The sequence below is a fragment of the Garra rufa genome, chromosome 3 (assembly GCF_049309525.1).
Source record: "Garra rufa chromosome 3, GarRuf1.0, whole genome shotgun sequence".
NCBI lineage: Eukaryota > Metazoa > Chordata > Actinopteri > Cypriniformes > Cyprinidae > Garra > Garra rufa.
In genome coordinates this window covers 6,691,251-6,703,761 of record NC_133363.1, presented here as the reverse complement: position 1 = coordinate 6,703,761, position 12,511 = coordinate 6,691,251, and the positions used below count along the sequence as shown (strand labels likewise).

General features: G+C 31.8%; 1 protein-coding gene across 1 annotated transcript; it reads left to right on the top strand.

Annotated features, from left to right (window-relative positions):
- The first annotated feature begins 57 nt into the window (after positions 1-57).
- On the top strand, positions 58-10,209 carry elp5 (elongator acetyltransferase complex subunit 5). The gene is made up of 8 exons (XM_073837500.1): positions 58-203; positions 285-345; positions 440-520; positions 3,576-3,787; positions 6,156-6,331; positions 6,402-6,497; positions 6,582-6,682; positions 9,676-10,209. Exons 1-8 carry the CDS (start codon positions 146-148, stop codon positions 9,782-9,784), a joined length of 894 nt encoding a protein of 297 aa, XP_073693601.1. The 5' UTR covers positions 58-145; the 3' UTR covers positions 9,785-10,209.
- The last annotated feature ends 2,302 nt before the right edge of the window (positions 10,210-12,511 follow it).

Genomic DNA, 12,511 nt, shown 5'->3' with positions numbered 1-12,511 from the left:
AAGGTGTTAGCGATCACTGGGCATCGAGTACTAGTCATATAAGGAGTGTCCAAAAATAAACCGGCCCTATCTTGACAAACACGTTAACTTGTTGAAGTGAGCTGTTTAGCTGTTAGCTGATAGTGTTGACATGAGCATTTGAGTCATGCTGCTAGATGTGCTACAGGGAACAGAGGCTGGAGGAGGATTCATACTCATTCAAGGTAACATCATTAAAGTCATCAATACTCTTACACCATCTGTACCTTTCTACAGAGCTGAATGTGTTCATTATATGTTTTCAGATACTGTCAAATGCTCTGGACGGGGATTCCTCAAATGTTTTATTAACGCAGCATTGAAAAGGCAAGTTTCTGTCAGCATCTATTTTGTTTTAATTGACTTTCATTGTGTTGTTACACTTTGTTTAATGTTTGATACGTGTTTTAACCTTTTACAGGGGCGAGGACGTACATGTGCTGGGATTTGAGAGTCCTGAAACAGAAGTGTGTGCTGGTTTGGACCATAGCTGTGTGCAAAAGTGAGTTGTATTTTAAAAAATACTCTTGATTTGTGACCTGACACATGCTTTCATGGATACTGGTGACACCTGAAAGCTCATAACATCAGATGTATGACAGTTAGATTATACTGACTGAATTTAGGATGTAAATAATTTAAAATGTTTATTGTAGTGCAGTGGTTTCCAACTGGTTTTGCTTCAGGACTCAGATTTTACATTAGACATCAAGTGGTGACACCACTTATATGTGACCCTGGACCACAAAACCAGTCATAAGGTTAAATTTTACAAAACTGAGATGTGTATATATAATATGAAAGCTCAGTAAATAAGCTTTCTATTGATGTATGGTTTGTTAGGATAGGACAATATTGGCCGAGATACATCTATTTGAAAATCTGGAATCTGAGGGTGCAAAAAAATCAAAATCCTGAGAAAATCACCTTTAAAGTTGTCCAAATTATGTTCTTAACAATGCATATTACTAATCAAAAATTACATTTTGATATGTTTACAGTAGGAATTTTACAAAAAATCTTCATGGAACATGATCTTTACTTAATTTCCTAATGATTTTTGGCATAAAAGAAAAATCTATAATTTAGACCCTTGCAATGTATTTTTGGCTATTGCTACAAACATACCCCAGCGACTTAAGACTGGTTTTGTGGTCCAGGGTCACATATTATATTATATTATATTATAGCCATAAGTATCAAGTGACTGAATAATCTTTGCCAATTTCTGCTCACCAAGCCTGCATTTATTTGATTCAAAGTACAGCAAAAAAGGTAAAAAATGTAAATATTTTTATACTATTTACCATATCTAATTCTATTTGAATATATTTTAAAATGTAATTTACTCCTGAGATTTCAAAGCTGAATTTTTAGCATCGTTACTCCAGTCACATGATTCTTCAGAAATCATTCTAATATTCTGATTTGCTGCTCAAAAAAACATTTATTATTATTATTATTATGTTGAAAACAGCTGAGTAGAATTATTTTAGGTTTCTTTGATGAATAGAAAGTTCAGAAGAACAACATTCATCTTAAATAACCTTTTGTAACATTATAAATGTCTATAAACGCTTTTGATCAATTTTAGGCATCCTTGCTAAATAAAAGTATTAATTTTAATAATTTCTATTAAAAAAAACGATTTTACTGACTCCAAGCTTTTGAATGGTATATACTGTTACAAAAGCTTTTTATTTCAGATGAATGCTGTTCTTTGGATCTTTATATTTATCAAAGAATCCTAAAAAAATGTACTCAACTGTTTTAAATATTGATAATAATAATACATGTTTCTCGAACAGCAAATCAGCATATAAGAATGATTTCTGAAGGATCATGTGACACCGAAGATTGGAGTAATGATGCTGAAAATTTAGCTTTGATCACAGGAATACATTACATTTTAAAATATATTCAAATAGAAAGCAGTTATTTTAAATTGTAAAAATATTTCAAAATTTTACTGTTTTTCTCTATTTTTGATTTTAAAAAAAATGCACCGGCTTGGTGAGCTGAAGAGAAAAACATTTTAAAAATCAAATTACTGTTCAAAAACTTTTGACTGGTAATGTATAAAATTGTTAGATACATTTACCATTATTTTCCCCTGCTGTGTATTCATATATTTAGTAATTGTATGAATATTTTTGTAATTATTAATAATTTGTGTCAAAATATGCACAGCCTTTGACTTAAATAGAAAAAGAAACAATGTTGATATGCTTGGTTGTACACATAATATTAGTTACTTTTAAAATATTTGCATTTGCAATGGTTGTATTCCTGCTGTTTATTCACATATTCTTTGTACGTGTGCAGACAGCAAATTTGAGGTTTTAGTCATGTTTTATTAATATTAGCCATACACTACTAGCCAAACGTTTTTAAACAGTAAGATTTTTAATGTTCTTCAAAGATGTCTCTTCTGCTCACCAAGTCTGCATTTATTTGATCCAAAGTACATCAAAAACAGTAAAATTATGAAATATTTTTACTATTTAAAATAACTGTTTTGTATTTGAATATATTTTAAAATGTAACTTATTTCTGTGATTTCAAAGCTGAATTTTTAGCATCATTACTACAGTCTTCAGTGTCACATGATCCTTCAGGAATCATTCAAAGATGCTGATTTGCTTTTCGAGAAGCATTTTTTCAATATTTAATATTTAAAACAGTTGAGTACATTTTTTTTTTTTCAGGATTATATGATGAATAGAAAGATCCAAAGATCAGCATTTGAAATAAAAAAATTTGTAACACTATACACCATACCATTCAAAAGCTTCAAAAAGTCAGTATTATTTTCTTTTTACTTTGGGAAGGAAATTCTAAAAAAAAAAAAAAAAAAAAACCTTTTATTCAGCAAGGATGCTTTAAATTGATCAAAAGTGATGATAAAGACATTTTATAATGTTACAAAAGATTTCTATTTTTAGATAAATGCTGTTCTTCTGAACTTCCTATTCATCAGAGAAACCTGAAAAAAATTCTACTCAGCTGTTTTCAACATAATAATAATAATAATAAATGTTTTTTGAGCAGCAAATCAGAATATTAGAATGGTTTCTGAAGGATCATCTGACTGGAGTAATGATGCAAAAAATTCAGCTTTGAAATCACAGGAATAAATTACATTTTAAAATATATTCAAATAGAAAACAGTTATTTTAAATAATAAAAACATTTCACAATTGTACTCTTTTTGCTGTATCTTAGATCAAATAAATGCAGGCTTGGTGAGAAACATTAAAAATCTTACTTTTCAAAACCTTTTGACTGGTAGTGTATATGAAGTTACTGAAAAATATAGTGCAAAATATGCAAAACCATTGACATAAAATTTTGTTTTGCTACTTAAACTGTGTATGAAATTATTAGTTACTTTTTATTGTTTGCATTAAGCCTTTTTTCCCCTGCTGTCTGCAATCGAGAACAGGTCTGCAGGCTATTTTGGGGTCACTGCACACTATTTGAGAACAACTATAGTTGATGCAAGTGTTTTTTTGCCACTGAAGTGCTTTATCTGATCTGTTTTTGTCTGTTTAAAGGCTTCATTTCCATAAGGGTTTCCCCGATCCTCTTGGCTGGACAAGCAGATCGTCTTTCACTGTCGATCAGTTCACTTCTCAACACATAACTCAGCTCATCAAAGACACACAGCGTGCCAAAGCATCAGTGCTTGTTGTTGACTCTCTCTCATTGGTTTTAAGACACCATGACCCTGTTGTCATCTGTCGAACACTTCAAGAGCTCAGAAAAGGTGAAACATTTTGCCTCAGGAACACTTTCACAAACCGTGTTGCTTCTATAACTACTGACTTAAAGGAACACTCCACTTTTTTTGGAAATAGGCTAATTCTCCAACTCTCCCCCGAGTTAATAATTTGAGTTTTACCGTTTTGAAATCCATTCAGCCGTTCTCCTGTTCTGGCGATATCACTTTTAGCATAGCTTAGCATAGATCATTGAATCCTATGAGACCAAAATAGCATCACATTCAGAAATGACCAACGAGTTTCGATATTTGTCCTATTTAAAACTTGACTCTTTTGTAGTTATATCGTGTACTAAGACCGGCGGAAAATGTAAAGCTGCGATTTTGTAGGCCGATAAGATTAGGAACTACACTCCCATTCCGGCGTAATAGTCAAGGAAGTTTGCTGCCGTAATATGAACGCAGCAGGCGGAGTAATATCACGCAGCACATGAATTTAGTTCCCAGCTAGGTTAGCATTTGCACATGCGCTGTGTGATAATACTCCGCCTGCTTCGGCCATGTTACAGCAGCAAACTTCCTTGACTATTACACCGGAATGGAAGTCTTATCGGCCTAGAAAATCGCAGCTTTACATTTTCCGCCAGTCTTGGTACACGATATAACTGCAGAAGAGTCAAGTTTTAAATAGGACAAATATTGAAACTTGTTGGTCATTTCTGAACGTGATGCTACTGGTCTCATAGGATTCAATGATCTATGCTAAGCTATGCTAAAAGTGATATCGCCAGAACAGGAGAACAGCTGAATGGATTTCAAAATGGTAAAACTCAACTTATTAACTCGTGGGGGAGTTGGAGAATGAGTACTAGGGGCATAACTTTGAGTGCATCAAAATCGATATTTTTACAACACTAAGAAGGCTCGACACAATGTAACTTTGCTCGAAGTATCACCTGGGTCTCTACACATGAACTCCAGCATTGAGAACATTGTTTGTGTACAGAGTTTACTAAAATGAAAGGTTTTGAACAACTCACTTTCACTGTTTGAGTTTCCACTCGCGGCCGTCTTGCCAGTCAAGAAGTGTCGATCTCCGAATGCGAATGAATGGACTCCATAGGATGAAATATTAGGCTTATATGAGGCTCTTTTTACAACTAGAAGGTTAATATTGTTTTTCACTTGCGACAAAACAACAAATTAGTCGTGCATTTATATGGAAATATGCTTTAGGAGCTATCCATCCTCGCACTCAGAGATCGACACTTCTTGACTGGCAAGATGGCCGCGAGTAGAAACTCAAACAGTGAAAGTGAGTTGTTCAAAACCTTTCTTTTTAGTAAACTGTGTACACAATGTTCTCAATGCTCGAGTTCATGTGTAGAGACCCAGGCGATACTTTGAGCAAAGTTTCATGGTGTGTCGAGCCTTCTTAGTGTTGTAAAAATATCGATTTTGATGCGCTCAAATTTATGCCCCTAGTACTCCCATTCACCAGCCATTGACCACAAAACGAAATCACGGTCAATCTCAAAAACGGCTCGTTTGTCCTAATTATGCTTTTAGATATAAGTTTGTCTCGTTTACAGTAAAAAAAAAAAAAACAGCCCAGGTTGCATTGTAAAGCTCAACTAATTAACTCGGGGGGGAGTTGGAGAATGAGCCTATTTCCAAAAAAAGTGGAGTGTTCCTTTAAAAGATAACTATTGCCAAAATGCAACCTGGGCTGTTTTTTTTTATTACTGTAAATGAGACAAACATATCTAAAAGCATAATTACAACAAACGAGCCGTTTTTGAGATTGACTATGATTTAGTTTTGTGGTCAATGGCCGGTGAATGGGAGTACTAGGGGCATAACTTTGAGCGCATCAAAATCAATATTTTTACGACACTAAGAAGGCTCGACACACCATGAAACTTTGCTCGAAGTATCGCCTGGGTCTCTACACATGAACTCGAGCATTGAGAACATTGTTTGTGTACACAGTTTACTAAAAAGAAAGGTTTTGAACAACTCACTTTCACTGTTTGAGTTTCCACTCGCGGCCGTCTTGCCAGTCAAGAAGTGTCGATCTCCGAATGCGAGGAGAGTTCTTCTTGACTGGCAAGACGGCCGCAAGCGGAAACTCAAACAGTGAAAGTGAGTTGTTCAAAACCTTTCATTTTAGTAAACTCTGTGTTTGTAAAGTTATGCCCCTAGTACTCCCATTCACCGGCCATTGACCACAAAACTAAATCACGGTCAATCTCAAAATCGGCTCGTTTGTCGTAATTATGCTTTTAGATATAAGTTTGTCTCGTTTACAGTAAAAAAAACAGCCCAGGTTGCATTTTGGCAATAGTAATCCTTTAAGATCTAGGAAAAATAATGCTCTTGTTTTTTTGTTTTTTTTTCCATTAACCACTAGGAGGAGTTATTAAAACTATAATCGGTCTCCTGCATTCGGACTTGCATCAGCAAGGTGTCCTGGGTACCGTGTGCCACTTAGCCAGTACGCTTATCTCTGTGGCACCTACAAACATTGAACGTCATGCTATGGCCAAGACCACAAGGCGCACAAAGTCAGGGAAAGTCATGCAAGAGGTAAGACATGAGGTTTTAGTCTGAATGAGCATGAAGTTATAAACTGATTATCTTTGAAACTGATTTACAGGAAGAGTGTTTCAGTGTGTCTGAAGACGCAGCACTTTCAGTACAGGCCAAACCACGTCAGCCTGGACAAGTACAGAAAGAGCCAGATGTGTCTGAGGTGAGCAAAGCTGCTCTGACTTTTGACACCTTTAGCGGGAGGTTTTGCTTTGTGACTGTTTGTGTTTCATTGTGGTCTGTTCAGGCTGATCCAACTTCAAACTTGACTTTCAATCTACGTCTGTCTGAAGAGGAGAGAAAGGCAAAGGGGAAAGTGGCACTGCCGTTTGTGTTTAGCCAAGAAAAGTAAGAGACCTCAATTCTCAAAAACATTGTTTTAGTATTTAAATACTATTATAGTTTTAAGTAACATTTTGAATACTCTTTTCATTTTTTTATTTTCAGTTTTCATTTTATTTTAGTTGAAGTTTTAGTCATTTTATATACTTTTGTCATTTTTATTAGTATTAGATTTTTTATATATATATATGTATATGTGTGTGTATATGTATATATGTGTATATATACATGTATATATTCATATATTTTAATTTTTTTATTTTAAATTTAATTTTAGTTTACGTTTTTTGTGCTTTTGTAATTTTTATTAGCTTTTGCTTTTTATATTTCTATTTAGCTTTAATTTCGTTTAAATTTTAGTAATTTATATATACCTTTTGTTTTATATATATATATATATATATATATAATTTTTTCTTTCAGTTTTAATTTTAGTTGACATTTCTGTAATTTCATGTGCTTTTGTCATTTTTAATAGCTTTCACATTTTATTTCTATTTAGCTTTAATTTAATTTAAATTTTAGTTTAAGATTTAGTAATTTAAATATTACTTTTATATATTCTTTTTTTATTTTCAGTTCTTATTTTCATTTTAGTTGATGTTTCTGTAATTTCGTGTGCTTTTGTAATTTTTATAAGCTTTCGCTTTTATATTTCTATTCAGCTTTAATTTTATTGAAATTTTAGTTTGTTTTAGTCATTTATCTATTCATTTTTTATATATATACTAGTGGTGGGCATAGATTAATTTTTTTAATCTAGATTAATCTAGATTAAATCTTGAAATTAATCTAGATTAATCTAGATTAAAATGGCTAATTTGAAGGCATTCAGAATATGTGTTCTACCCAAATAATGACTAAAAAGTAAGTCTTTGAGAACGGGTTTCTCAAGCCAGGTGGCGCATTAGACCAGGCGCTCATCTCCTGTTTCCAAAATGCATTACAAACTCCTTGACAAGTGCATTTACAACACAATTAACTATACAAACTTGTGTAACCAAGTACTTCTGCGCAAAATGCTGTACGACGTGCGCGTTGCCGTAAAATACACAGGCGCGCGGGTATGGATAGCTTATCTGCGTGCATAGTCTTAAACTGCGTTGCTTTTAGAAGCGTCAATTCAGTTGTTGCATATAGTTTAATGTCTTTATTTCGGGATTATCAAAGTAAATTATAACTCAAATTTGAGATTTTACTGGGGCACAGCAGATTTTCACTGGGGCACGTGCCCCAGTAAAAAGGGTCTAGCAATGCACGCACCTGCCCTGAAGCGGCTTCATAACTGCATCCATGTCTGCGCGTCTCATTTGATGTGGTAATTTCACAGAAGTTGAAGACTCGTTCCCGCCTCCTACAGTGCAATTCGACTAGGTATACGTCATCCGCGCTAAAATATCAAAGTGAAAGTCATCATATCTTGCGTAGTTTAGACCCAGCTCCCAACCCAACTTTGAGAATAGATTAACGGCGATATTATTTTTATCGCGCGATATGAGTCTCACGTTAACGCAGCACGTTAACGCCGATAACGGCCCACCACTAATATATACATTTTTTTATTTTCAGTTTTTATTTTTATTTTAGTTGACATTTTTGTAATTTTGTGCTTTTGTCATTTTTATTAGCTTTCGCTTTTTTATTTCTATTTAGCTTTAATTTTATTAATATTTTAGTTTGTTTTAGTCATTTATCTATTCATTTTTATATATATAATTTTTTTATTTTCATTTTCCATTTTAGTTTACGTTTCTGTAATTTCATGTGCTTTTGTCATTTTTATTAGCTTTCGCTTTTTATATTTCTATTCAGCTTAATTTTTTAAATTTTACTTTGTTTTAGTAATGTATATATTACTTTTTATATATTAATTTATTTTCAGTTCATTTTAATTTTAGTTGACGTTTTTGTAATTTCATGTGCTTTTGTCATATTAATAGCTTTCGCTTTTTATATTTCTATTTAGCTTTAATTTTTTTAATATTTTAGTTTGTTTTAGTAATTTATATATTCATTTTTATATATATATATTTTTTTTTCAGTTTTCATTTTAATTTTAGTTTACGTTTCTGTAATTTCATGTGCTTTTGTCATTTTTATTAGCTTTCACTTTTTATATTTCTATTCAGCTTTATTTTTTTAAATTTTACTTTGTTTTAGTAATGTATATATGACTTTTTTATATATTCATTTTTTATTTTCAGTTTTAATTTTAGTTGACGTCTTTGTAATTTCATGTGCTTTTGTCATTTTTTTATTAGCTTAAGCTTTTTTATATTCCTATTTAGCTTAAATTTTATTAGAATTTTAGTTTAAGATTTAGTAATTTATATATTTTTATATTACTTTTTTATTTTCAGTTTAATTTTAGTTGATGTTTCTGTAATTTCATGTGCTTTTGTCATTTTTATTAGCATTTCTATTCAGCTTTAATTTTATTGAAATTTTACTTCGTTTTAGTAATGTATATATTACTTTTTATATATTCATTTTTTATTTTCAGTTTTCATTTTCGTTGACGTTTTTGTAATTTCATGTGCTTTTGTCATTTTTATAAGCTTTCGCTTTTTACATTTATTGAAATTTTAGTTTAAGTTTTACTAATTTATATATAAAATTAAATTTTTTATTTTCAGTTTTCATTTTAGTTTTAGTTGATGTTTCTGTAATTTCATGTGCTTTTGTCATTTTTATTAGTTCATATTTCTATTTTGCCTGCATTTTATTTCAGTTTTAAAATTTTATGTACTTTTATTTAATTGTTTTTCTTCAGTATTTCAGTATTATTTCAATTTCTCATTATTTAAGTTTAAGTAGTAATAAAAATATTTCAATTTCAATTAATACATTTTTTTAATACTTCTAGTTGTAAAAAAAGATTTTATATAAAAATCTGAAGTTATTTAAAAAAATAATGACTTCTTGCTTAAGGGATTTTCATGTCTCAGAGTCTTTCATGTTGCAATCTGTTTTTTTTTTTTTTTTTCTTTCCCCTGCAGAAAATCTGCTCTTCTGAGCCCGACTCCTGGCTCAGGGAGGATCATGTACGAGCCTGATGCCAACGACGACTTTGATGAGGAGGATCCAGATGATGATCTTGATGTGTGAATGAAGACAGCCCACATCATGACCTAAATCTGTCAGATCTATCTTTATACATATATTTATTTATGACTTTTTATTTTATTATGAATCATATAGTCTGCGGGTCTCTGTTGTCTGTCAGCTTTTAAGAGGCTGGGTTTGAGAACCGATATGAATTGAAGAATCAATTAATGCTGTAATGTTATGCAGTTTTTGTAATGGTAGGAAAATGGGAGGATTTAAAAAAAACTAATTTGAAAATATTTTAAGTATAAATTCTCAATTATGATTTTATTGACTTATTACTAAGCTAATTGTATGTAGACATAAAGGCAACTTTTTCATATTGGTTGAGATCAAAGGTCCACAAACTTTGTTCCATGTGAGGTCAGACACGATGCTCCAAACCTAATAAAAAAAAAAAAAAAAAATTTATATTGAATGTCAAATATGCATACAAGCTTCTTTTCTTTATTTGAAAGGATGGTTCCCCCCCAAAAAATGAATTGTCACCGACTACTGGTGTTAGTCAGAAAGGGCTACTGAACGAATCTTTTTGGTCAACAAATTCCAAAGATTTGAGTCAAGGAGTCGATTCCTCACTTACCTTTGTTCTGTGAATTTTCGTGGACAGAATTCGGTCATTTTATATAAATTAACATGACTGGAAATTTGGCATAAGGACAAAAAATTCATTTTTCGATTGGTCATGCAAATTTCTTGCACAGAAAGCTGCTTGGTTTGAAAGTGATTTCTGTGTGAGATAATGCAGGAAACTACTGGCATAACGATGTAAGAGGAATATTTACAACCAGTAAATAATTTACCAAAAATAAAACTATTGAACAATTTATTTTAAATGGAACTAAATTAAGTCATTTTAAGTAAAACAAAGGAAGGTATTTTTATATATTAAATAAGTTTATTTACAACCAGTGAATAATTTACCAAAAATTTAAACTATTGAAATATTTATTTTAATAAAAATGTGGAAAAAAATTAAACAAAAAAGGAAAGTATATATTTTTTGTTAATTTAAATCAATTTTAAATAAAGCCAAAATTAGATGAAAATCTAAAACGATAATTAGAAAATATTATATTTTATATATTTATGCAAATATTTTTCATATATATATATATATATATATATATATATATATATGAAAAATATTTGCAACCAGTAAATTTACCAAAAATCTAAATAATTTAAATAAAGCAGAAATTAAAAAATCTAAAAGGATATTTATAATATCGTTATTTATCTATATATAAAATATTATATATGTATGTATATATACAGGGGCTGGTCATATAATTAGAATATCTTCAAAAAGTTGATTTATTTCACTAATTCCATTCAAGAAGTGAAACTTGTATAAGTTATACATTCATTCCACACAGACTGATATATTTCAAGTGTCTAGTTCTTTTAATTTTGATGATTATAACTGAGTGACAACTAATGAAAACCCCAGTTCAGTATCTCAGAAAATTAGAATATTACTTAAGACCAATAAAAAAAGAAAGGATTTTTAGAAATCTTGGCCAACTGAAAAGTATGAGCATGTACAGCACTCAATACTTAGTTGGGGCTCCTTTTGCCTGGATTACTGCAGCATTGTGGCGTGGTATGGAGTCGATCAGTCTGTGGCACTGCTCAGGTGTTATGAGAGCCCAGGTTGCTCTGATAGTGGCCTTCAGCTCTTCTGCATTGTTGGGTCTGGCATATCGCATCTTCCTCTTTACAATACCCCATAGATTCTCTATGGGGTTAAGGTCAGGCAAGTTTGCTGGCCAATTAAGAACATGGTCCTTAAACCAGGTACTGGTAGCTTTGGCATTGTGTGCAGGTGCCAAGTCCTGTTGGAAAATGAAATCTGCATCTCCATAAAGTTGGTCAGCAGCAGGAAGCATGAAGTGCTCTAAAACGTCCTGGTATTCAGCTGCATTGACCTTGGACCTCAGAAAACACAGTGGACCAACACCAGCAGATGACACGGCACCCCAAACCATCACTGACTGTGCTTTACACTGGACCTCAAGCAACGTGGATTCTGTCCCTCCTCTCTCTTCCTCCAGACTCTGGGACCCTGATTTCCAAAGGAAATGCAAAATTTACTTTCATCAGAGAACATAACTTTGGACCACTCAGCAGTAGTCCAGTTTGTCTTTAGATGCTTCTGATGCTGTCTGTTGTTCAAGAGAGGCTTGACACAAGGAATGCGACAGCTGAAACCCATGTCTTGCATACGTCTGTGCTAGTGGTTCTTGAAGCACTGACTCCAGCTGCAGTTCACTCTTTGTGAATCTCCCCCACATTTTTGAATGGGCTTTGTTTCATAATTCTCTCTAGGGTGGTACACACTACCAGCCAAAAGTTTGGACACACTTGACTTAATTTTTTTTTTTTTTTTTTTTGCCAAATACTAATTATTTTAAAAAACAATACAAGAATCATTTTTTGGCACGAATTGTATTTGAAAATATACTGTATTTTTTTTTTGTAATAATTAATATTTGACTGATTCTCAGTTTGTTTTTAAGACAAAATGAAGTTAAGAATTTTTTTTCTCATGGAAAAAAACCTAATGTTTTTCTTAAAAACAAACTGAGAATCATTCCTTTTAATGATTTTATTTTCCTTTAATGATTGGATTTAATTATTTTTTATATTTTTTAATTTTATTTATATAATATTTTCATTTAATTTCTGCTTTATTTAAATAAACATTAAGTCAAGTGTGTCCAA